Source organism: Pseudonaja textilis, chromosome 1, assembly GCF_049901715.1.
Source record: "Pseudonaja textilis isolate UNSWEBS1 chromosome 1, rPseTex1.2, whole genome shotgun sequence".
Classification (NCBI taxonomy): domain Eukaryota; kingdom Metazoa; phylum Chordata; class Lepidosauria; order Squamata; family Elapidae; genus Pseudonaja; species Pseudonaja textilis.
Window position 1 is genome coordinate 317,099,790 of NC_141990.1, and position 27,049 is coordinate 317,126,838.

At 40.6% G+C, this 27,049-nt stretch overlaps 1 protein-coding gene across 1 annotated transcript in view; it reads right to left on the reverse strand.

The window, feature by feature from the left end:
* Positions 1 to 880: 880 nt before the first annotated feature.
* The window catches only part of LOC148128361 (vomeronasal type-2 receptor 26-like), a 37,163-nt gene continuing 10,994 nt past the window's right edge, over positions 881 to 27,049 (reverse strand). The window contains exons 4-8 of the mRNA XM_087935699.1: positions 7,787 to 8,053; positions 6,079 to 6,915; positions 3,020 to 3,238; positions 2,415 to 2,544; positions 881 to 1,785 (exon numbers count right to left, since the gene is read on the reverse strand). Of these exons, the coding sequence (XP_087791825.1) occupies positions 881 to 1,785; positions 2,415 to 2,544; positions 3,020 to 3,238; positions 6,079 to 6,915; positions 7,787 to 8,053 (2,358 nt within the window). The remainder of the gene's footprint in view (positions 1,786 to 2,414; positions 2,545 to 3,019; positions 3,239 to 6,078; positions 6,916 to 7,786; positions 8,054 to 27,049) is intronic.

The following is a 27,049-nucleotide window of genomic DNA, read 5'->3' on the forward strand; positions in this document are numbered from 1 at the left end:
AGCCTGAAGATGATGAATGAGACTTCATCGAAACGCGTTGCCTAGATACTTGAATCTTACGCGGGAGAAAACCCGAACAACCAAAGATCCATATATATATATATATATATATATATATATATATATATATATATATATATATATATATATATATATATATATATATGTCTTACTTAATATCTTGTTATACTTTCTTAGTTTACACAGAGGCTATACACGGAGTTACATTTGCTCTGTTCTTTAATGGAATAATTCTGATTTCTCTCACCTCCTGACAATGGATGAGCTTACTCTGGGGTCTTGTGTAGATGTGGAATAGGAGAGGGTACAGCACTGACCTCTGTGGTACCTCACATAAAGAAGGTCCAGGGTGGGGTCTCTCCTACCCAGTCACCATTGAGTCAAATAAGATGAGGACAGACACAGTATCTTAGTGTGATGACCCAGGGTGGGATACAAAACAAACACAGTCACAGAAAACAGGTGAAGCCCCTTTTATTCCTTCATTTTGCTTCCAAGCTCTGAATATCTTTGACAGAAGACAAAAAAACTCCCACACAGTTACAAGAAGAAAGAAGAAAGCAACAAAAAGCAGGCAAGATAAGGGCTGGAAGATGTCCACAGATAACACATACTGGAAAGGATGACAAACTCAGAGAGGAACCATAAACTAGAGATATTTCCATGCTTTGTTTCCAGCACTCGCCGATATACATTGCCGTCCTCTTATTCAGTTGTCAAAGCTGCAACCAAGGTCCTCTCCTCCTTTGATATTTTCTACACAAAAAGAAAGACTTGGATATGTCCATGTTGAATATTATCCCCCTCCCAGAAAAAGGAATTTAGATTGGTATTGATAAGTTACTACTTTCCACATAAATCAGACATTCTTATGCCTCATTATATTTTCTCTCTGATTCAGATCAGGCCTCAGTAGGATAATGTAGCATTTGGGGAGAAAGATACAAGCCAAGAGACCAGCCCCAGAGGCCAAGATGGAGAAGATCTCCACAGCCACCATGAACTTCCCTTTGGTGCTCAGGTAGCTGGGGAGGAAGGTGATCCAAACACTGCAAAACACCAGCATGCTGAAAGTAATAAACTTGGCTTCATTAAAACTATCAGGCAATTTCCTAGCCAGAAAGGCCACAGTGAAACTGATGAGGGCCAGGAAACCCAGGTAGGTGAGGACAGCATAAAACATTGAAGCTGAGCCTTCCTGACATTCAGAAATGATCTCACCAGTCAAGGAGTGGAAGTCCAAGTTGGGAAATGGAGGGGAGGTTACCAGCCAGGTGGCACAAAGAACAGCTTGGATCAGGGGACATGCTATGACAATGGAATTGGTCAGTGATTTTCCTAAGAATTTCCTTGACCTGTTCCCTGGTTTGGTGGCCATGAAGGCCAGAACCACCATGACAGTTTTTGCCAAGACAGAGGAAACTGCAAGAGAAAAGAGAATGGCAAAGGCAGTTTGTCGGAAGAGACAGGTGAGGTTCCTGGGTCGACCAATGAAGAGGAAGGAGGAGAGGAAGCAAAGCAGGAGGGAGAGCAGGAGGAGGTAGGTGAGATCTCTGTTATTGGCCTTGACGATTGGTGTGTCACGATGTTTAAGGAAAACTGCCAGGACTCCCAATGTGATCATGGAGAGAGAAAGAGTGAGAGAAACTAAAGCATATCCCAGGGTGTCTTGATAAGAGAGAAAGTGGAGCTTCTTGGCAATGCATTGGACCTTGTCCTTGTTGGGATACTGGTCTTCTGGACAGGGATCACAGGAAGCTGCATCTGAAATAAAGTCACTTTACATTTGGTGGTATATAAAAAAGGGGGAAATCATCCTCCAATATTGATTTATTCAATATTGAAGGTGATTTTTCAAGAGGCAATTAGAATTTCTGTTTTTTTCTGGAGACTTCAATTCTCATCCAAGAAGTTTAAAGAAAAACCAGAAAGTCCCGTTTCCTCTTGAAAAAGCACCTTTGGGACAAACAAGTTCTCTACTTTGGATTTTGGATTGACTCGTTCTGACTATTTGCTTCTACAGGGAAGGGCAGGAAGACAGTTAGGTAGATCTCCCCTTTCTCCAGCAGGTCTATCAACCTCCTGGGAGACTGATAGCACTGACAGAAGATACTCATCTAAATAATAAAAATTAAAACTTGACCCTCAACAACCCATTCCTTCGTGGAAAGTTTGATTACTGGTTTTCTTGATGGATTGCAAGAGAAGGACTAGAAAATCTAGAAAGGGAACCCATGAATTCTGCCCTGAAACTATCCTGCATTAAATTGCTGTGGAGCAGGAATGGTGGCTAGGAGGATAATTTAGATCCATCAACTCCAAGATTCTTCATAGTTGTTTCTACTGAATGGTTTCCTTCATCTTGGAAGATCTACACTGAAAGTGTACTCTACCTGTCTGATTCGAAATAGTCCCTTCTGGACAAGGGGCACATTGGTAGCAGCAAACTTCCTTGCCTTCTGGAACTCTCTTCCTCTCTCCTGCCTGGCACCTCTTGATGCCACACCTGGCAAAGGGCACCTTCTAGAAGAGAAAAGAGAAATGCTATAGGAGGCCTAAGCAATTAACATGTTTCATGTATTCATTTGTACATTTTTGTTTCCATTGTCAACATGTTTACAAAGGGTCTATTGGAACCCAGGAAATGCTATAGGGGGATTAAAGCCAGTGACACTCCACACCACCGATAGATTCTAGAGATTGGAACTGGGACTTGGCACATAAAAGAAGACTTGGGAATTGAACTACAGCTTTCCTAAAACAAATGGTCATGGGAATCTAATTGAATGGGAATCGTCTATGGAAAAAGGTGTTGGCTGCCCTAAATGCATCCTGGATTTCAAGCAAAACATCAAATATTTTACATGCAAACCATGTTTTTCTAAACAGATGGTTGCCAAATTTCTGATTCAGTGACCTGTTTTCCAGTAAGGAGGAAGTTTTGAATCCCCAGGAGAGAATGAGTCTTTTGCTGAATTTATTTGACCTTCCAGCTCACCTTTCTTGACCAGACAATTGCATTGGAGTTGATGGTGAAATCCTGGCCTGGGGGAGCCCCAGGATCTATTTGTCCAACTTTCACAGGGACAAACGATAAATTGGGGAGGAAAACCCAGTTCAGAAGATCATAACCAGCAGATCCCAGTCCATTTTCTGAGAAGGAGATTTCATCACCAGCACTGTTGTTGAACTGGACATTCCTCAAATAGGGAAGAAGCTGAAAGAAAAGAGATCTTCAGAAATTGGAGACATTGGTTGAAAGCCCCAAATGAGACATAATGGCTGCTCTCATTTTGAGCTGGTCACCATCGTAGGAGATTTTCCTGAATATGGACAACTGGAGGACAGAAGGGAAAGGGGGACAATGACATGATTAAAACCTTTGAATAGATGAAGGGTATGAATAGGGTTCTAGAAGGCATTATTTTCAATCCTAAGCAAGAATGAGGAGCATGAAATAGTAGAGGAAGCTTGGAACCAACTCCCAGTGTAGGTTGTGGGTTAATCATCAGTATCTGAGTTTAAACATGCTTGAGATAAACACATATCCATCATCCAACAACAAATTAAAATGAAATAAAAATAATTTGTAAAGAATAATAAAAAATAAATTAAAGAGAAATAAAAAAGATAAACTCAAAGGGCAGACTTGATGGACCATTAGGTTTTTTTCTGCTGTCCATTTTCTATGTTTCTGTCAGGTTTCCAAGTAACACATCCACAGCAAACAAAACTCCAAGGGAGGCAATTTCCTCAAAGAACAATTTTTTTGGATATATCATATTGGCACAGGCTGGTGAAAACTGACTCTGACTATTCCTGAAGTTTCAACCTAATTAAAAGTAATTTTTTTTCACTTTCCCAAAACAATTAGTCACATGGTCCAATCATGTTACTGTCCAGTTGCTGGGTAACTCCTGTCCCCTCCTTCCGAGCACCTGCAGGAATGTCCTTGGTTCCCAAGAGAAAGTATTTTCTTTCAGTTACAACACCCCAATTATCTCCATTCCCTGTCGCTCTCCTTCGGTGTGTCAGCATAAAAGTCTCAAAATGGCCTCAGACAGAACAGCTTCAGAGTTGACAGTTTCTTTGTTTCTAATTAAGAATGTCAGAAAAGGTTTCTTCAATTCTCTCTTAATCTTTCATCTCTTACTTCTTGTCCTGCCCTAAAGTGCTCTGGATTAGAGGTCAACCCCTTCTTCTCCTTGACAGCCCCTCAGATGTTGGAAGACAGCCATTATGTCACCCCTAATCTTCCTAATTTAACAGGGACCAAGTTCTTGCAACTTACAAAACCATGAAAACCAAACTCCACTGTGAGGAAGCACTGAGGGGCACAGGGGATGGGTGTAAGAGTGGAAGGACATTGAGGTGGAGAATGAAAAGAAGGAGGGGTATTTGGTGGAGTGAGCAAGGGGGCTCTGAAGCTGCCACAGCTGAGCAAAGTGGAGCTGAGCCTTTCAGCCTTATGAGCCTTCCTAAGATGCAGAGCAGTTATAGAAATCTGGCCACAAGTAATCCTTTCCTCCCAAGGAATGTGTGATGGAGAAGCAACTCAGTCAAATGGAAAATTGCATGGTTATAACACAAGAATAAGGCTGGAAGGGAGAGGACGCTATAGGGTGAAGTGTTGGGTAAAGGGGAGTTAAACCCTGGAAAGTGGACCAGAATTCCCAATCCTTAAAAGTGAAGGCTGGCAAGGAAAGGTGGTTATGCTGCCTTCCTGGCTAGAAAAAAATAGAACCTAGAATGAAAGAGAATCAATAGGCATTTAAGCTGAAAATAAAATGTCAAAGGGATAATAAAGACTTTTGGATATATTAAAAGCACCTAAGCCATGCCCACAGAACCGGTTGTTAAAAAATTTGAATCCCATCCATGGCTGAGTGGGCTTCCTATGGGTCAATGCCAACATGTTGCTCCTAATAAATCTTTTGGATCCTTTTGGAGCTTGGCTCGAGGCTCATGATTTAATTAGGGTGATCTCTGGAACCCTGACACTGGTTTTATGCAGATTTGATGCAGGGATATGATGCCATAAAAATATGTAACTCAAGAAATTGACATGGGGAGCTTCCTCTCTAAAGATCTATGGCCTGAATAAGATCTGTCTTGACTTGAACTGTCCTGACCCAACCTAGTTCCAAGAGAGCAAACACAAGACAAAGGCAGCAGCCTAACCTTTTATTGATTCAGCTAAGAATTCTATTTCTTCACAGATAAAAGGCTGCTTCCAACTAATCAGCTCTGACAAGAAAGAGCCTTGCCAAATTTTTGCAAGACTGCTAAAAACAACAGATAAGAAATAGTTTTCGGTACAACAGCCTTAAAATACCAACTGTAATGCCCACGAGACTGAGTTTCAAAATGTCTTTGCTTCCTACAAAGAATGTTCTCTGCACAGCTGCCTTTTATCTTCTTGAAGGTGGGGCCATTACCTTGCAGCCTTATTCCCGAATGTCCCGTGCTGTTGTAGCTGCTCTTTCCTGCGAGCAACCCTGCGTTCACGTGTACACTTGGCACAGGCTCCTCGGGAACCTCCTCATTGCTGCTGCCAGCCCCCATAACCTATGAAGGCAGCAGTCCACTCCCTAATGGTCCTGGCCCCTCATCTGAGTCCTTGCTCTCCTCAGCCATCTGCACCTGCTGTCGGATAACCGCAACATCAACTCAGAAGGCAGAAACAGTCTATTGACTTCATTTTTGAGGGCAAGGTATAGTTTTGCCAAAGTCAAAGGAAGTCAGTAAGGCAAAGCTAAGTTTGAGGATCCCATGTCAATTCCCTCATAAACTTTTCCTGTTTCCCAGGCCTGTCCTCCTATTGGCCCCTCATGCCCAATCATAATACAAACAGAAGTTTTTGGCAGGGAATACAGCTGCACTTTTCTCTCTGGCCGGTTGTCCTTCAGATGTTTTCTCCAGCTGGCCCAAAGTACATCAGAGGTGCTCCATTCCCCTTCCCAAAAAGCTTCCCTCCACTCCAGCATCTATGGCAGGCTGGCACTAAAGTAAGACAAAAGAAGAAGTGAGGTGGCAGACCTGACACCCAGAGATTACCTGCCAGGACTGGACATTTGAGATCCTCTCTCCAAGTCTCAGCATGGCTGGTTGCCCTCTGGATCCATGCATTGCATGTAATGCGTGTGCCAGAGCATAAATGGCATTGTAGATATTGTAGCTTTCTCCAGTCATGCTTGTTTCAAACCAGTAGGATGGCAGATTCTGTACATTCTCCTTTCCTGTACATGGTTTTTTCCCCTTTGGAGGGGTCTTTCCAGGCTTGTGGATGTTGCAGTCAAAGACCAATTCCCACCACAGTGGGAGAAAGACATCTTCTTGTGGGTTCAAAGGGTCTAAAGACAGGAGAAAATGGCTGAATTGTGAGACATCCCCAGTGTGGTGCCTAAAATTCAAAGCCCCATGGAAGGGCTTTATAATTTTCAATAGATATTGAGATTTCAGCTCAATAAGTTTCCAATTGGATGTAAGGATCCAAACTTTCAGAAATGATGCTTTTCTAAGTATGCCATAAAAATACACAACTACGTGTACATTTGCAATAGTATTAGAGTCTCCAAAGAGAATAATCACTTCCCCCTTAGACCAAGTGTTGAAAATATGTTCTAATTTTGAACCTGCAGTAGCAGAAAAATCAGATTTCATCACTTCAGCAAAAGCCAGGCAGATCTCCTTCTCCTTGAGCATTGGCACCAGAGATGAGAGGAAAAGTTCTCCATCATCATTTTCAGGGGCCACCAGCCCAACCCAGTTCCACTGGAAATACAGGAGCAGCTGGACTAAACCCACATACTGAGCAAATTCCTTGGGATTGATCCGGAAGAAGGAAGGATAAACTCTTCTCTCCCCCACAGAGAACTCAAAGCCAACACCAAGCTGGAGAAAATGAAAATACTCTTTTAGAGACAAAGTGTTGACATGAAAAGGTTCCCTGACCTGCTCCCGAGTTTCCATAGGCCGGGGAATGGGCCTCGCAGCTGCACCAAGGAATTCACTCCTCAGTCAAAACAGGACACAGCCTTGCCAGCTAAAGTCAAGGCCATCTCCACAGAGACCCACAATGGCTGGAGGGAGTGACTTATATGACCTGCAAAATTGCTTCGTTGGATAATGTGGCTGGTAACACACTTTGTGGGGAGGGGAAAGAGGGTCAAAGCCAAGGTGCAAATTGAGTGAAGTGAGAGCTGGCTTCCCATAGGTAGAGCCAACATGGCTCTCCTAATAAACCAGTGGATTTTTCTTTCTAAATGGGTTGAGACTGCTAATTTTATGATGGAATTGGTCAGATCCCTGACACAATGTACACTTTAATGGTGACTTTAAAGGCCCCCATTATGTGATTTCTTGTCCCACCAGTCAGATTTACTCATTGTGAGTGGAAAGCTTCATCTTCCTCCCTTCTAAGGAAGAGACATCGGTTACCTATTTTGCCTGGCTGTGATAGATCATAAGTCAAAGGAACAAAACATCCACACAGAGAATAAACCCCATTGACAGGTGCAGAAAGATGATAAACTTCTATGAATGTCAGGAAGTAATTCCTCTTTCAGAATTATATCAATATTTCTTTGTAGTTATATAAAAATGTATCTTAACATAAAAAATACAGAAATCAACTCAATTGTAGAATGAATGGTCAAAATCAAATAATTCTGATGTGTGTCCGCTCGCAACACCTTTGCTTTCCTCCTTAGCTTCTGTGTGTGTTTCTGTTCTTTGTGTGTTCCATATTGTATCCAGTGCTTACCTGTGGGATCTTGAAGATGCTGAAGATGGAAGCCATCAGCCTTGAGGATTTGGGGTCATCACATCCAATGACAGAGAGTAGAGGGTCCTTCATGTAACATTTATAACCTGGAACCATTCGGCCTGGTGTGGAGAGCAGGGAGAGGCTGATCCAAGAAATGAACCACTCCTTTTGGTAATTGTTTTGGATGTTGAAGCCAAGGGTGATGTTGGGGAGGAGAAACAGATCCTTGTTGACTTCTTTAACTGCAAACATTAAGGCCAGGAACTGTTGGAAGTTTTTGGGTATAAGCCTATAGTGAGAAAAAACAGAGGGGGACCTTGCAAGGAAATCCTGCCTGCAGGTGGACTTTGCCTTGTCATATTTTGGGGGTTAGTTTTCAACAGCAAGTCCCAAGTTTCATTATTAGGATTAGTGAGAGAGGAGAAAGGCCCTATCTCCATATCATGGACAATTTTATACGATTCTACCATCCCTTCCTTCTTCATATGTCCATGAAGATTTTCAATAGTCCAGCTCATAGTTGCATCAAAAGTGGCTTTTATTTTGGAAAGGCAACTGGACTGATTTTTGAGAAAAAAACAAAATGTTTCACCTTGGATGTTTCATCAATTGAACTGGATGTATGCATACGGAGACGGAAGTTACAGCTACTGCCAGTTGAGATCAGTTGGTGGGAGGGAGAATGGAAAGGATGTGTTTTCTTTGAAGTCAACTGGCTTTAATGCTCTGTGGGTGCCATTGTGGGTACTTGGGGGTTTACTTGTGAGCTCAGGGTCACCTGAGTCAGCAGTGTGGAATTTTCTTGGAACAGCCAAATGGACTGCATCACAAATTGGGGGATAGACATTGTCTTATCCCTCCCCCTCTGTTGAGGATGGGTTGGTCAGTTCTAACATAGATGGCCTCTTTGACCCCTCTTTCAAACCAATGGTCCTCTCTATCCAAAAGGTAGACCTTGCTGTCCTCAAAAGAGTGACCCTTATCTTTCAAATGCAGATGGGCCACTGAATCTGGTCCTGATGGCTTAGATCTCCTATGTTGTGTCATGTGCTGTTGAAGTGGCTGTTTTGTTTCCCCAATGAACAGATCTGCACATGGCTCACTGCATTGTGTTGCATATACCATGTTGCTCATTTTGTTTTTTATCCTTAAGTTTCTGCCTTAATGTATTCTTGGTTGTTACTCTCTCCCTTGTCTGTAGCAGAGGAGGTCATGCTGGGTCATTTTTTGGATTTGATGAAGGCCCAGCTAGGATAGGCACAAGTTCTGGGGGATTCCTTGAGGTGTTTTAGTTCTTTTTCTTTTCCTTCTTTACTAGTAGGCAAACTTTCAGCCTGGTTGATCACTCCCAATTTGTGATACATCTTGTTTTTTTTCTCAAAAAAAGAAATTATTCCAGTTGCCTTTTCCAAATAAAACCTCCCTTCTTCAGTTTGCTTCCATGACTGGAATCCTCCCCAATTGCTTCTCTTCCACCCTAATCAATTTGAGTCTCTCTTGGAGCAGCTTCTTCAGGTCTGGTCACCATTGCTGACCCAAAGACTCCAGTGGGGGTCACAGCACAGATGGAGTGAAGGCCGTTATTCATGAAAAATGTTGATTCTCAAACTCAGGAATTTTGGCAGTACCCCACATTGGAAAAGGACGGAGCTTTCTGGGGAGTTTTAGACCATGCTTTTATCTCCAAATCAACATAAGTGAACCTCTTTACTAGGCCAGCAAAGTCTCCAAGGTGTTTTTCCCTCTCCACTTTCATATGGTGTATAATCATCCAGAGGAAGACTTCTGCAAAGACTGGGAATTCTATCCTATTTCATGGATTTGGCTATTTATTGAGGAAAGGACAGAAATCTGATCTATACAAAGTTGTATACAAGGATCTTTGCAAACATCACTAGAAAAGTATTTCTAAAAGGAGTTTCTCAATCCAAAAGAAAGAAAACAATCATCTATATTTTTCCATTCAGGTGAAACTTACGAGTATTTATAAATACGATGTGATGGTTTATTTTGAAAATATTGTATATTGGAGACGATGAGAGCTGCCAGGGGTAAATTCCCACCAATAACCAGATCACCAGACATGTAATATTTCCATTGATTGTTAGCAGTCATTGGGGGCAGGAGCCCGAAGCGCAGAAGCAGCAGCAGGAGAGGCAGCCCAACCATTCTTGTCACCTTTCCTGCAAGATCAGAAGTGAAGGTTTGTGGGAAGCAGAATTGCAGGGAGCACCTGAAACCTCTGCAAGCTTACACAGTTATGGCTGCCTTGCCAGCTGGATGGCCTCAAGGCAAATTTATCTGAAGTCCTTTTGCATTAACACATTTGTATTTTATCTCTTTATTTGTTCCTATCTGGCCTATTCTGAAAGTAGACTATGTGTTGTATCTCATTATTTATTTTAATAATGAAGCCACAAGACTAATCAACCATAAACGAGCATTGTATCAATCATGCCTTCTCTTACCTGTGTTTTGGCTTTGACACAAAGGGCAGCTGAGTCACACCAAAGCTCAGAGTTAGCTCTCTGGAAGAACAGGTGAGGTCCTCCAGCAGGGCATATTTTTCAAAGCAAGTTTTACCTTGGGCGATTTTTGTGGGTTGAAATCCACTGGGGAGACATTAAGAATTACTGTTCTTCTGATGATTTCAGGGAAAAGCAATTGTCCTACCCACTGAGCAATAGATGTCATTTGCACAACAAGTGGGGAAAACATGTTTGTGTCTCTTGTGCCTAATCCACAGAACAGATAGACTTGAGAATTGAGATTTTGATCTACCTGAAAGTGAACACCTGTGCAGAAGATGGAGTTTGGCCTGTGTCATACTATGTTCAGATAGAATGGGTGCTAATGGTGTATGGTGGCAGTCAGGTTTACCCTAGGTAGCGTGAGCAATCATGTCAATATCGAGATGGAATACCTGGTTTAGTTATACCCCCAAGACAAGAAATGGAAAGGATTGACTGATCAAATTTATATGGCTACACATTTCATTCAAAGGGATTCTGAGCAGCATACAACAGTCCAGTTAAAAACTGTAAATAAAGAAGACATGCACAATGATGCTTAATTTACCCAAACAAAAGATGTACAATTGAGTATCATCAACATATCAAGGATACCTCACTTCATGACATTGGATGAGCTTACTCTGGGTCTCATGTACATGTGGAACAGAAGAGGGGACAGCACTGACCCCTGTGATACCTCACATAAAGAAGATCCAGCGTGGGGTCTCTCCTTCCCCATCACCACTGAATCAAGCAAGACAAGGACGGACACAGTTATCTTAGCAGTTCCTTGCACTTCACTCTTCTGGGCATCTGCTATTATTCCTGGGATCTGCTGGAGCCCCTCTACCAGTTTAAGAGTCCACAGCCCAAAAGACCCCTATCACTAGGACCCCTTTTGATGTTCCATATCTTCTCCACTACCTCCTTTAGGCCTTTGAATTTCTCCAGCTTCCCATCCTCCTTCTTTCTGACATTGCTGTAATTTGACATGGCTGCATCTATCCCTACCTCTGTCTTCTTCTCTACGACCTCTTTGTCTGGTTCATTGGCAAGGACCTGCATGTCTGCCTTGATTTGGAAGTCTCAGAGGATCTTAGCCCTGTTGTTCTCCACAACTTTGTGTGAAATATCACAATTGGGCTTGGGAAGGTCCAATCCATACAGTTTGCATATGTTCCTGTACAGAACATCAGCTACTTGTTGGTGCCATTCAGTGCATGCTGTCCCTGCTGCAATCTTACACTCTGCCACTACGTTCTGGTCTGTCTCTGAGGCTGTATGCAATATTCAGATGTGGTCTAACCAATGTAGAATATGGAGGAACCATGATTCCCTCTTATTTTTCACACTTCATGCCTGTTGAATCAGCACAGACTCTGTGGGTTTTTCACTTGCATCAGACAAAGAACATCAGCAACAAGTTGCTCATCTTGGCTCATGTTCATCTTGTGATTCATGAAGAGAAAGAGATTTTTTTCACATGTGCTGCTGCCCAGGATGCTCTCTTCAATCCTAAATATGTGCCTTTGATTTTTTCCTGCACACAAAAATGAATTGGGTCTTTCCATTTTGAATTTTATCTCCCTCCCAGAAAAATGAATTTAGATTGGTTTTGTTATCTTGTTCAATATAAGAAAAGTTTTAAAGTAAAAGTTACTACTTTCCACATAAATCAGACATTCTTATGTCTCATTATATTTTCTCTCTGATTCAGATCAGGCCTCAGTAGGATAATATAACATTTGGGGAGAAAGATGCAAGCCAGGAGACCAGCCCCAGAGGCCAAGATGGAGAAGATCTCCATGGCCACCATGGACTTCCCTTTGGTGCTCAGGTAGGAAAGGAGGAAAGAGATCCAAACACTGTAAAGGACTAGCATGCTGAAAGTAATGAATTTGGCTTCATTAAAGCTGTTGGGCAATTTCCTAGAGATTTAATACTGTATCTTTGATTATCTAGTCTATTGATTGATTGATTGATTCTTAGTAATAAGTTGATTGATTGATTTTAGCAATAAGTAACCTTACTTTTGGTTTGTTCTCTAACTTATCAATTAACATTTATTAATTACCAACATTCATTAAGTAACTGTCTACCTATCATATTAATTAGCTATTGTAATTGTTTAATGTACTATTGTCACTGACCATGCCAGCCACAAACTCCAGAACTCCAAATCCTTCATTACCAAACAACAACAACAAAAATAATATCTCTATCAATGACCTCCCAGACTCCTGTACATGCTTCAGATGTCTTAAAAGCAAAAATAACATCAAATGCTACCTATGTGACAATCAAGCCCACCTTGCCTGCTTAAACTTAAACAAAGACCTAGCTGATCTCCTAAAAGCATCAGATACTTTCCCTTGTCTTTGTCCATCATGTTTTCCTAAACTAAACAAACCAAGTACCCTGCCTGACAGTTGATAGCATAGAATCACTCATGCACTCAATAGGAAAACACTTAGCAACACGTTTTGAAACAATTATACAAGAAAGCCTCATTTCTCTTGAAAAAAAAAATACAGCACTGATAAGCGACCACCTATAAGCTCAAAATCAAATCCCAACCCAACAACCAGTACCACAACTAATACCTCAGCTACAATCACAACTACAACCAAAAATAACCACCAAACCACAACCACAAATAATTACTATCCCACCAAATAATTCCACATAAGATATCCCCTTACTCATCAGAGACATCATGGAATGTGATCACAAACATCCAAATGCCATCTTATTTGGTCTTGAAGACACCAACGAATCAGATGACATCACCAAAGTTCATAATATCATAAGTAACTCAAATACAACAAATATCTCTCCTGAAGATATCACTGAAATAACCAGAGATGGCCCTGAGTTCAAATACAATGATTGTTGCGTGGCCCCAAAATTTTGTAGCGTTGTTTGCAAAATGAGTCCAGCAAACACATATCCATTCATACAATAAATGCCATTGCAAAAACCAATCCCAACCACAAAAAATTTCGCTCAAGAGCAGACTTATCCATACTGCATACTGCATACTTCATCATCTTCAGGCTTCTGTCTTCGGCTCTTGCTTCTCAGAGTCTGAGAAACAGCCCTCAACTCTCTCACACACTGACAGGACGCTAGTCAGATGAATACCAATGGATGCTGGTAGGCAGAGGCACAATTTTTTCCCTCCTTCTTTTCCTCCCCAAAAACTAAGCCCGACCACATAGTTTCATAAGGAAGAACGGGTATTGAGCTAGTCTTTTCATAAAGGAGGGGAGTGGGAGGCTCAAGCTTTACTATTGATTATTTAAGGGTGTGCCTCTTCTTTCAGAATAACAGAATAAACAACTTGAAAGGGACCCTGGAGGTCTTCTGGTCCAACTTCCAGATGAATCTGGAGACCCAATACCGATTCAGACCAGTGATTGTCCAATCTCTTTCAGCACTATCATTCACTTACGTCAGGGGTCCCCAACCCCTAGTCTGCTCCTTCCTCTTCATTGGTTGACCTGGGAACCTCATCTGTCTCCTCCGACAAACTGCCTTTGCCATTCTCTTTTCCCTTGCAGTTTCCTCTGTCTTGGCAAAAACTGTCATGGTGGTTCTGGCCTTCATGGCTACCAAACCGGGGAACAAGACAAAGAAACTCTTAGGAAAGCCACTGACCAACTCTATTGTCTTAACCTGTCCCCTGGCCCAAGGTGTTCTATGTGTTATTTGGCTGGCAACCTCTCCCCCATTTCCCATCATGGACTTCCACTCCTTGGTAGGAGAAGCCATCTTGGAATGTAATGAAGGCTCAGCTTTGATGTTTTACGCTGTCCTGGCCTACCTGGGTTTTCTTGCCCAGGTCAGTTTCACGGTGGCCTTTCTGGCTAAGAAATTGCCCAAAAGTTACTTACACCTTTGTTAGGAATAACATAGGTTACCTAACGTAGTTTGGGTAAAATAATATATATAAACTATGATTGTAAGTTTAAGTGTGTGTCACTTTAAAAACTGCAAAGCATGTAATTTTGGGTGCGGTGTGAAACCACCATAAGAGGGAGCAAGAGAACCTGATTGATTGCTGTCAATTACTGGATTGTATGGTTTGTTAGCTGCGTGTTTTCCCTACTGCTGAGTTGCTGAAGGAAGAGAGGAGTTTTTGACTTCTTCATATCTCTACTGCAAGGAGATATATCACTGGACTGATATTTGTAAGTTTACTGACCTCTCTTTTTCAACACTGGAATTTGCAACTGAATAATCCCTGGATGGACTGAACTAGTGAATGATATATGGACTGTTTGACTATGCTTTAACTCTTACCGGAATAAAACTATTTAATTAGCACTGTGTATCTGTTTTACTGAGTGTAAGCTACAAAAACATTTATCTCACATATTTTGCCTGCCTGCCTGCCTGCCCTGCAGATCCTGCTAGGGTGTATCCCTAACACTGGTTATGGGCCCAGCTGCACAGTCAGACTAACCAGGATTTAACAGGCTTATATAAAGTGAGAGTTAGTGTAGTTACACAATACTGTAAACAGACAGCTGTGTTTTATTAATTATAGTTTAATATCCAGAGGAAGATGGCACAAGTCAATTTACCAAGTTTGTCTCTAATATCCAAACTGGATGGAACAAACTATGTTTCATGGTCTATGAAATGCAGCCTACTTCTACGTAGAGAAGGTTTGTGGAGTATAATTCAAAACCCACCAGAGGTAGATGCTTGGGATCCGGAGGATGAAAATGATGCCCACAAAATACAAGAATATACACTAAAAAATGAACAAGCTCTCTGTATAATAGGACTGACACTCTGTGACCAGCAGCTTGTCCATATTCGTGGAGAAGAAACAGCTGCTAAGTGCTGGGAGAATTTAAAGAAGATTTATGTTTGAGACAGAGTAGGAGCACATATAAATCTTACATGGAAGCTGTTCAGAACACATCTTCAAAAGAATGGAGACATGTTGACTCATATAAACACTATGAAGAGGATTTTTCAGGAGCTGCATGAAAAAGAGCTTATCTTCACTGAACTACATCAGGTTTATATAATTTTGTCTTCATTAGATGAGAGCTATGACGACTATGTAACTTCACTGGAAGTTCTGCCAAAAGATAACCTCACATTAACTGACATTACTGGCAGATTAATTGAAGAAGCCAGGAGAAGGCTTGAAAGGGATCAGCTCAAAAGGGAACAACCACAAGAAGAGGAATTATCTTTGTCAGCCTACACAATTAGAAAATGTTTTAATTGTGGAAGAAAAGGACATTTGGCTAGATTCTGCAAGAAAGCAAAATGCCACAATGCCAGCCAGAATGCAAAAAGGCATCAAAAGGATAAAAAATGCTTAGAGCTAGCCATGTATAGCAACCAAACTGTGAACAATAATAATTTTTGGGTTGTAGATAGTGGAGCATCGCACTGCATAACAAAAGATAAGAAAAGATTTATTAAGATGTCCACGAGTTCACAGCAGATATCGTTAGCTAATGGCTGGAAACTTAAAGCAAAAGCTGAAGGTACTGCATATTGTTCTTGCATACGAGAAAATGTAAAAATGTTATATGTACCACAACTTAAGTTTAATTTGCTTTCAGTTAGAGTTTTGATTAAACTCTTTAGAGGAGAAAACTGCATAATAGAAAAGGAAGGTAAAAACGTGACTGCAACTTTAAAAGGTGAATTGTATGTGTTAAATGATAATCAATTAGAGGTGGCTAACACAGTGTATAATAACGTTAAACCTCATGATGAATGCATACATTTGTTACACAGATGTTTAGGGCGTATAAATTTTAAAATGCTCAAGCAAACGGTTGAACTGTCTAAAGGTATAAAACTGAAGCCTTGCAGTAAGTATTTGCACTGCAATGCTTGCAATCAAGAAAAAGGCAAGGTAATACCAGCAAATAGAATTAATGGATTTAAAACTAAAGAGCCTCTAGAGGTCGTATTTGCTGATATTATAGGTCCTAAAAAACCAAGTGTGGGAGGTGCTCGTTATATATTAAGTATAATGGATCATTATTCTAGATATGGTTTCTGTTATTTAATGAAGAGTAAAATGGAAACATATTAGAATTTCTTTAATTGGTTGAAGTTTGCAGAAAGAAAAACTAAAAGGAAACTAGTAACTCTTGTAACTGATAATGGTACGGAATTTATAAATAATAAATTCCAAAATAGACTGAAGATGGCAGGTGTAGAACATAAAAGGTCTGCACCATATAGGCCACAACATAATTCCTTTATAGAAAGACGAGGCCAAACACTACAGGCAATGGCTCGTACCATGTTGTCAGATTCAGGATTACCTGATAATTTGTGGGGAGAAGCAATAATGTGTGGTAATCATATATTGAATAATGTTGTTAACTCAACAACAGATGAATTACCATTCACACGGTGGCATGATAGAAAACCTGACCTAAGCTACATGCACACATTTGGAGCACCAGCAGGGTGCATATTCCTACACAACTGAGACATAAGGGACAGCATAGGGCTAAAAGATTATTTTTTGTAGGTTACGAATCTAACCATAAATCTTACAGGTTCTGGGAAGAGGGCACAACTAGAATTCATTGTAGTGCTAGTGCACAATTCCTGGAACATGTAGGATGGCAAAAATTGGAACAAGATTTGAATAAAGATGTAATTATAGAAACCTACAAAAGACCAAACCACCATATCAGTAATAAGAAAAGTCCAATTAAAGAGGAAGTAAAGGAAGAGCAAATAGGACCAAAACAGGAAGAAATAGATAACCAGGAACAGGTGATAGATAAAAGTCCACCTGTAAGCCCTGTACTACCTAGACGGTCAACACAAGAAAGCAGACCACCTGATAGGTATCAAGCAAGTGCAGTTTGCCAGGTTAGTATAATTCCAACTAATGTGGAAGAACTAAAAATGTATCCTGCGAAGGATCAAGGAAATTGGCATACAGCAATGCAAAAGGAACTGAATTCATTAAAACAGATGGGAGTCTATGAGAATGCTAAATTACCTCCAGGTGAAAAGTCCATTGGATGCAAATGGATATTTAAATTAAAAACAGGTAAAAATGGGACTGTTATCCATAAGGCTAGGTTGGTAGCTCAAGGATTTAATCAAACTGCATGTGATTATGATGAAGTGTTTGCACCAAGTCTAAAGCAACAACCTTGAGAGCAGCTTTAGTGTGGGCAGCTAAGAAAAACTATGTCATAAATCATTTAAATGTAGAAACTGCTTATCTGCATGCGCCATTGCAGCACACTATATACCTAAAGAAACCTGTAGGGATTAAGGATGATAAAACTAATAATGACTGTTGGAAACTTAAAAAGAGTCTCTATGGATTAAAACAATCTGGTTATGAATGGAACCAATATATTGTTAAGAAGTTAAACAAATGGAACAATGGAACCAATATATTGTTAAGAAGTTTAAAGCAGGTTTAGCTGATCCATGTTTATTTAAAAGAGAGACAAATGGAATAGTGTCATTATTATTGTTGTTTAAAGATGATATTGCTTTAATTACAAAAACTAATAATGAAGCTACTGAAATAATATCATTATTAGGAAAGAGGATAAAATTAAAGCAATTAGGAGAAATAAAACAGTATCTTGGATTGACAATAAATAAAACCAATGGTGGCTATAAGATATCTCAAGAGGATAAGATTTATCAATTACTAAAAACATATAAGATGGAATTTTGTAAACCAGCAAAAACTCCAATGAGTCAGGAATTTTGCTGCACTGATGCTCAGAGTTCAAAATTCGATAAGACTATCTATCAGTCGCTAATTGGCAGTCTATCGTACATTAGTAATTGGTCAAGGCAGATATTGCCTATAGCATTAATCAATTGGCTCGATTCAACGCTGAATCCGCTGGACGACACTGGCAAGCGGCAAAACGTATCTTAAGATATCTTAAAAGGACACTATGCATTGTATTTGGAGCCAAAAGATGATTTGATTTTAAGTGCATATGCTGATGCAAGTTTTGCAACAGATATAAACACTAGGAAATCAACTTCAGGAATGGCTATACTATTAGGAAAAGCATTGATTGGTTGGAGGTCAATTAGACAGCAACACATAAGTATGTCCACAATGGAAGCAGAATTTTCATGTCTATCCTTATTATGTACTGATTTAATTCTGTATAAACAGTTGTTGTTGGATATGGGATTAACTGTTAAGGATTCCATTGTAGTGTATGAGGACAATCAAGCAGCCATACAGATGGCTACAAACATTGCTGTAAAAACGAGATCTAAGCATACAGATCTTAGATACCTGAATGTAAGGCAATCTGTAAAAAATGGTTTAATAAGATTGGAATATTGTATGACTGAGCAAAACATTGCTGATCAGTTTACAAAAGCCCAAGGTGCAGTCAAACACAAAGAGAGTTGTGATGACTATGGGTTAAGGTTGTAAATAGATATATATATATATATATTATTATATTACCCAAAAGGGGAGAATGTTAGGAATAACATAGGTTACCTAACGTAGTTTGGGTAAAATAATATATATAAACTATGATTGTAAGTTTAAGTGTGTGTCACTTTAAAAACTGCAAAGCATGTAATTTTGGGTGCGGTGTGAAACCACCATAAGAGGGAGCAAGAGAACCTGATTGATTGCTGTCAATTACTGGATTGTATGGTTTGTTAGCTGCGTGTTTTCCCTACTGCTGAGTTGCTGAAGGAAGAGAGGAGTTTTTGACTTCTTCATATCTCTACTGCAAGGAGATATATCACTGGACTGATATTTGTAAGTTTACTGACCTCTCTTTTTCAACACTGGAATTTGCAACTGAATAATCCCTGGATGGACTGAACTAGTGAATGATATATGGACTGTTTGACTATGCTTTAACTCTTACCGGAATAAAACTATTTAATTAGCACTGTGTATCTGTTTTACTGAGTGTAAGCTACAAAAACGTTTATCTCACATATTTTGCCTGCTTGCCTGCCTGCCCTGCAGATCCTGCTAGGGTGTATCCCTAACAACCTTCCTCCCCACCTATCTGAGCACCAAAGGGAAGTCCATGGTGGCCGTAGAGATCTTCTCCATCTTGGCCTCTGGGGCTGGTCTCTTGGCCTCCATCTTTTCCCCCAAATGCTACATTATCCTATTCAGACCCCACCTCAATTGTAGAGAAAATATGATTAGAAACAAGAATCTCTGACATGCAGGGACTGTGAAATGTTACTGTGAATTTGGTACTTTTTTGCATTTAATGTGATATCTTTAAAGTAAAGAAATGAGCAAGGCCCTTTTTCTTTTAATATTTGGAAAATCAGTGATATGGCTAATCACAAAATATCTGTTAATCCCTAACAATCACCCACCCTTTCATTTTTCATTAAGTGAGCTGTCCCCAATGAGGCCCCATGATCAACATGAAAATAAACTTTGAAAATAACTTGTGGATAATGATTTCCAATGGGACATTTTCCCAGGTTATTTATTTTAATTAAAACAACCGTTCAAAAAGTTTGGGCACTCTGTCAGTGCCTTAAAGGTTTGTTTCCATGGATCCCTTTTCTGAGTTCCCTATTATTTCATTGAACTAACTATTAGGGTATTTTTGAAAAAAATTCTACAGTTGAAATGATCCACATAGTTTTATCCTCTATTAATAGAGAAACATAGTGTATTAATATGTAACATCATGTGAAGTAAATATTAATGTATATATTCCTTTGCCTACCATTTCCCTCTTTTTCAACTATAATTATAATTATATATTGTGAGACTAAATGGAATACACCAATCAATCAATCAATCAGAATCGGAATGATTGATTCATGAGTTGTTCATCATTGAGTGAAAAGGAAGATAAACTTGTATGAGCTTTTCTTGCTTGCTTAATAAACTTACAGATAAAAGAGTGCACACAATACACGATGATGATGTCCAATTATTTTATTTGCTTACATGTAATGGACAGAAACCTTTCAAAATAAAGCTATAACTTTCTACTCTACTGGATCTATTTTGAGAGATTCTAATGGTGGGGACTAACTTTCCCCCTCCCCCACCTAGCTCTGGGCAGTGCAGTTAATCTCTTTGGGGGAAATTTCTGGATGGCTGAAAGCCCCCCCCCCTCTGCTCTGGCAGGTACACATTTCATCACATTTCACACATATTTGATTGTTACTGATTAACACAGTTGGAAGGGACCTTTTAGGTCATCTAGTCCAACCCCTATCCCTGCCCAAGCAGGAGACCCTACACCAGGCTTGTTCAACCCGCGGCCCATGGGCCACATGCGGCCCAGGTTGGCTTGTAATGCGGCCCAGTGCCCACCCCAACCTTCGTGCAAGAGGACAAGCCAGTGAGAAGGAGGAGGAGAGGCAGGCGCAAGGTGGGGTGAGGCGAGCGCCACGCCAAGCAGCAACAGAAAAGGCGGGCGCTGTAAGAGCACTCCTCGTGCCAAGGCAGCCGCAGCCCAAGAGTCCCACTCTGCCACCTCCTGCTGTTGCTGCTACCACTGCCACCGCTGCTGCCATGGGAGCTGTTGTAGCGGTTTCTGCCCCCGCCGCCGCCGCTGCTGCTGCTGCTGCTGCACCGAGCCCCCCGGTCCTCGCCTTCCAGTCCTGCCGCATCCAGCTGGGCCATTTGCAGGAGGAGAGGTAGGCGCGAGGCGGGCGAGCTTTCTCCCCCGCCTCATTCCTTTCTCCCTGGTTGACTATTTTTTATGATATCTTATGAAAAAAATGTTTTCTATGGTTTTTTTGGATGATCAGGTATCGTTACTGTTATTTTATTTTATGTGTGGCCCAAACCAAATTTTCATCTTCTAATGTGGCCCAGGAAAGGTGAAAGGTTGGACAAGCCTGCCCTATACCATTTCTGACAAATGGCTGTCCAGCCTCTTCTTGAACAGCCTCCAGTGATGAAGCTCCCACAAATTCCAAAGGCAACTTCTGTTCCATTGGTTGATTGTTCTCACTGTCAGAAAATTCCTCCTTATTTCCAGGTTGAATCTCTCCTTGTTCAGTTTCCATCCATTGTTCCTTGTCTGGCCTTCAGGTACCTTGGAAAATAGCTTGACCCTGTCCTCTCTGTGGCAGCCCCTCTAATATTGGAAGTGTCAGTTTTCAAAGCCATATTCCATGCTGCCACATAGCCTGAGAAAGTGGGAGGGGGTGATTTCAATTGAGTAACTCTACAGAAAGTAGACAAAATAAAATTATTTTCTTAGTTCAAGGTTATTAAGTGTGGCACAGCAGAGAAAAAGGATCTTATACTGAGACAGATCGTGATTGGTCCATGTGATGTGATGATGAGAGAAAAGGGGATGGATTGTAGTTTGGGACATTGTGGGAAGCCCATGAAACTTTTAGTTTCGAGATTTCACAGATGTGCCAGATGCTATTCTAATAAACGTACTTTTGAGATTCTGCTTGTCTCAGAGTTACTGATTGAAATGGAGATTTTCTGGAATGCTGACAGGAGGACAGTTATCATGTCAATCATGTCCAATGCTTGGCAATTGCACGAATCAGCTTTCTCCCCTTTTTCTTGTCTTCTTCCAGTGGCTCTGGCCAACGTCCCCTTTGATGGTGTCTCATCACAGTGAATTCTGGTGGCCTCATTTCCTTTTACTGCTGATGGCAAGAATGCCACATGTCTGAGGAGAAAGCTGATGTAAAATTGAGCATAATCATCTCTTAGAGCAAGATTTGGCCTGACAGTGTGATGCTTGACACATTACAATTGTCACTCTAGGAAAGGTGAATGAAGGTGAATGAAGATGGCGGCGCCCAACTAGGAAGGTGAAGCTCTCACTCCTGGAGCACTATCTCCCTATAAAGCCACCACCTGAACCAGAAATCACTTTTAAAGCTGCTGCTTGCACCAGTAACCGTGAGTAAACCTGATCCCAAAAAACAAGCCCAAAAACGCTGGATTCTGAAACCGTGGAGCCCAAATAATGCTAGCATAGCTCCTGCTAATTGATCTGGAGCCCTCCTTTCCTTCCCCAGAGAAGTGAAGCTCTCTCCATCGATCCCTATTAACCACACTGGTGGAGCTCTTGAACTGGATCACTTGGAGCCCGAGGAGTGCAAACAACGTACCTTCATTTAAATCCCTCACACAGCTGATAGAAGTATCTTCCATGCCAGAGACGCGTTTCCATTAATATCCCCCACACAGTTTCCCTGGAACCACATCGGATAGCTGGCAGGGAGAAACAAGGAGGGAGGAGAAAGCCCTGAGGCTCTTAGGAGCCAAAAGTTACCCTGGATGACAGAGGAATGCTTCGGTTGTTGAGACGAGAGGACAGTCTCCTTGACTGACCCGAAGAAAACCCCTCCATCCGAACTAAAAAGAGAATTGCCTGCATAGCTAAATCAAAACCAGTAAGTCAGCTGAGACAGAAGTGAAAAAGAAAGGAAAGATCTTGTAACAGCGTGCTTAGTCTTGGTTAGAATCACTCTAATTTCTGCAGTGGAATTTTCCTCGGAAAGTGGGACTCAAAGGAGGAAAATAACTGTGATTAACGATCTGGAGTGACTCTCCGATTTAGTTAAAAAGGGTATTGCAACTAGAAGTAACTTTAAAAGTAAAGGACAGATTGGATTAGTTAACCCAAATTTCTGGACTGTAGTTTTAGTACTACTCAACTTGAAGAACTATTGCAAAACAATCTTATTCAGAGACATACTGATTGTAGTTAAAGTGTTTTAATTCAGCGAGTTTTGCTCTTTTTCAAAAACCCAGCGTGCTTTGAACATCCTGTTACAGCCTTTTGTTTACAAAGCAGTAACAGCAGCATTCAGAGCAATAAATTCCTCTTACCCAGTCTATCACAGCTGCTAGAAAAACAAACAGCCCTTTCCTTAAAGACTCTCAATACTACCTCATTACTTTAATCAAACACCCATTAATTCATTACCTCAAAACTTACAACTTTTCTACCTCATCACCTACATCAATCATTAGATAATCAATTTCTATAAAATATTTTATTAATGGTTTAACTGATTTATTGTATTAATTGATTATTGTGATTAGAGTGTTTAGTGCAAAGAGTGTGATTACTGACTAGTTTAAAAGATCATGATTCATGTAATTTAATTGATTAGTAAAGTCAGTGATTTAGTGAATTTAATTGAACAGTGTGACTAATGATTAGTGTAATTAATTGATTAGTAGTGTATTTAATTGATTAGGTTGATTGTTGCTTAGGAAATTATCTGACTAGAGAGATTTCTGCAATTGATTGATTGGTGTGATATTGGCTATATTGATTACCCAAAATTGTTCCATTAATTAATTCAATCAACGTACTATCTTAACAAACCTACCATGCAAAAAAAAAAAAAACCAATGCCAAACCACAACCTAAAGAGAAATTAATCCCCAACTATGAACCACAAGACTCCTGCACATGCCTTAAATGCTACAAAACTCTAAAGGATAATGAAAACTCCATAAAATGTTCTCTGTGTAACAAATACGCTCATCATAACTACTTGGGATTACCCAAGCAAACGATTCAATACCTAGAATCATCCAATGAGTTTCCATTTCTCTGCAATTCATGCAGACCCAAACTGGATCTGTTGGAAAGAGTCGATACCATTGAAACACGATTAACATCCCTTGACACCATAGTAGCATCCCTGGACGCCTTAAAAGAAAGATTATCCAACCTAGAAAAAAAAGACACAATGCAAAAACCTGAACATCCAATAGCTACAAACCACATCTCTACTCAACAACCACAACCCAATCCACAACCCAATCCACAAAAAAACATAACCCAGACAAATATTGATATCCCAATCCTCACCAGAGAAACTGTTGAGCGTGAACGGAAACGTCCAAACGCCATCTTATTTGGTCTAGAGGGCATCAATGATAATGATGACATCACAACTGTCCAAAACAACATCAGTGATTATCAAGCATCAACCATCTCCCCTGATGAAATAATTGACATTTCCCGCATTGGCCGAGAGCTCAAAAACAGTGACGGCTCTGTGACCCCAAGCTTCTGCAGGGTCATTTGCAAAAATGAATCAAGCAAACGCAAATTCATTTACACTATAAATTCACTCGCCAAAACCAACACCAACTCATCTTCTGCAATAGTTTGAATTTAATTTATGGAATACAAACTAAAGAACCCTTTTCCAGCAGTGACCACAATATGATTGACTTTTGTCTCAACATACGTCCACACAAAAACCACCACAATGATGTGATCCCCAATTATAATTTCAAAAAAGGCAACTATGATCTTATAAACAATGATCTCTCATCCCTTGATTGGCAATCTCTATTCACTGGATGCAATACTGTTGAAGACCATTACAACTTATTTTTACTTGAAGTCAAAACCGTCATCAAACTATATGTACGAACAACTACTCCCAAAACAAAACAAAAAAACAGATTGCCCATAACAATAAGGAAACTTCAATCCAAAAAGAGATCACTCTGGCGGAAAAACAAATCTGGTCACGTTGCCAATTTCAAAAGCCGATACAAAAATTTATGCCACCAAATAAAGACCGAATGCACCAATTATCACATTAAACAAGAGGAAAACCTTCTAAGCACCAATTCCAACAGTGCTTTTTACAATTTTGTAAACAACAAACTAAAAGATTCAAGGTCCATCTCACCCCTGATAGGACCTAATGGCAAAGACTGCAACGATGACACCATTAAAGCCAACATCTTTAACACATGTTTTGGCTCAGTATTTGTAAACAGCAATGGATCATGCCCAGTATTTCCTAGCCGAACCACAGATAACTACAGTGATCTAATGCATATTGATTTTACAGAAGACAATGTTGAAAAAGCACTACGCAATCTAAAACCATCTCTATCTATTGGACCGGATGGAATATGTGCCTATTTCTTAAAAAAGCTATCCACTGCCATAGCCAAACCTCTAAGCATAATCTCTGAAAAATCTTTCAGGACCAGCTCCTTGCCTAACCTATGGTCACAAGCCATGGTCATCCCCATCTTCAAAAAGGGAGACCCCAGCCTAGTTGAAAATTACACACCAATCTCCTTATGCTGCGCCGCCTGTAAAGTCATGGAATCAATTATTAACCAATCCATTATCCTCCACTTAAAGACAAACAACCTACTCTCCAATAAACAATTCGGTTTCAGGAAAAAACTATCCTGTAATCCTGTAATCTGCAACTCTTACACTGCAAAAACATATGGACTACACAACTTGATCAGGGCAAAACAATAGATGCAATCTACATAGACTTCTGTAAAGCCTTTGATTCAGTGGTACATGACAAACTACTACTAAAAATAAAACCCTATGGTATCTCTGGACAACTGCATAACTGGATAGAAGCATTCCTGTCAAACAGACAACAAATGGTCAAAATTGGGAGTGTCCTATCAAATTCTGTACCTGTCAATAGTGGTGTCCCTCAAGGCAGTGTTCTAGGACCAACTCTCTTCATACTCTACATAAATGACCTCTGTGATCATATTAAGAGCAACTGCGTTCTTTTCGCTGATGATGTAAAGCTGTTCAATACCACAGACAATACTGCTACCCTTCAAAAAGATCTTGACTGTGTATCAGAATGGTCAAACAAATGGCAACTTCAAATCTCAACAAATAAATGCTCTGTCTTACATATTGGCAAAAAAAATCTGAAAATAAAATACAAGCTGAATAGTCAAGATCTTGTTGATGATCCAAGCTCTGTAAAGGACCTTGGAATACTCACCTCTAATCAGAACACAGCCAAACCCTTACCAATGAGAACACACCCCCACCCAATCAGAACACAGCCAAGCCCCCACCCAATCAAGTCCCACCCCCACTAGCAGTTAAAAGGAAGAAGCAGCTGCAATCTCACATCAGTCTGAGAAGCAAGAGCCGAAGACAGAAGCCTGAAGATGATGAATGAGACTTCATTGAAACGTTGCCTAGATACTTCGAATCTTACGCGGGAGAAAACCCGAACAACCAAAGATCCACATACAAACACCCGCGAGAACCTCAGAAAACAAATATATATATTTGATGACACCTCCCGCCTCCCAGCCATTTGGAAACCCGCCCTCATGAACAGACGAATACCTGCAACCTCATCACTGCCCACTCCAAACCCCTCCGAGCCATACATGAAGCAAGCCGACACCAACTATGGAGATGCAGCGCGACCTCGAACTCGAAGCCGGGCAGCAGGAAATCCAGCCAATCAGAACACGGCCAACCCCCCAACCAATCAAAACACAGCCAGGCCCCCACCAATGAGAAGACACCCCCACCCATTCAAGTCCCACCCCCACTGACAGTTAGAAAGAGAAAAAAAGCAGCTGCAACCTCACATCACTCTGAAAAGCAAGAGCCAAAGACAGAGGCCTGATGATGATGAATGAGACTTCATCGAAACGTTGCCTAGATACTTTGAATCTTACGCGGGAGAAAACCCGAACAACCAAAGATCCATATATATATATATATATATATATATATATATATATATATATATATATATATATATATATATATATATATATATATATATATATGTTATGTCCCACCTTCAAAAGTAAGCAGATAAGGCTGAAAGCAGCAGTCCTCGCAAACAAAGGCAACAACCAGGAGTCTCCAACGATCACAGCTGTGAAATGTTATGTCCCACCTTTAAAAGTAAGCAGATAAGGCTGAAAGCCACAGTCCTCGCAAACAAAGGCAGTAACCAGAAGTCTCCACGATCACAGCTG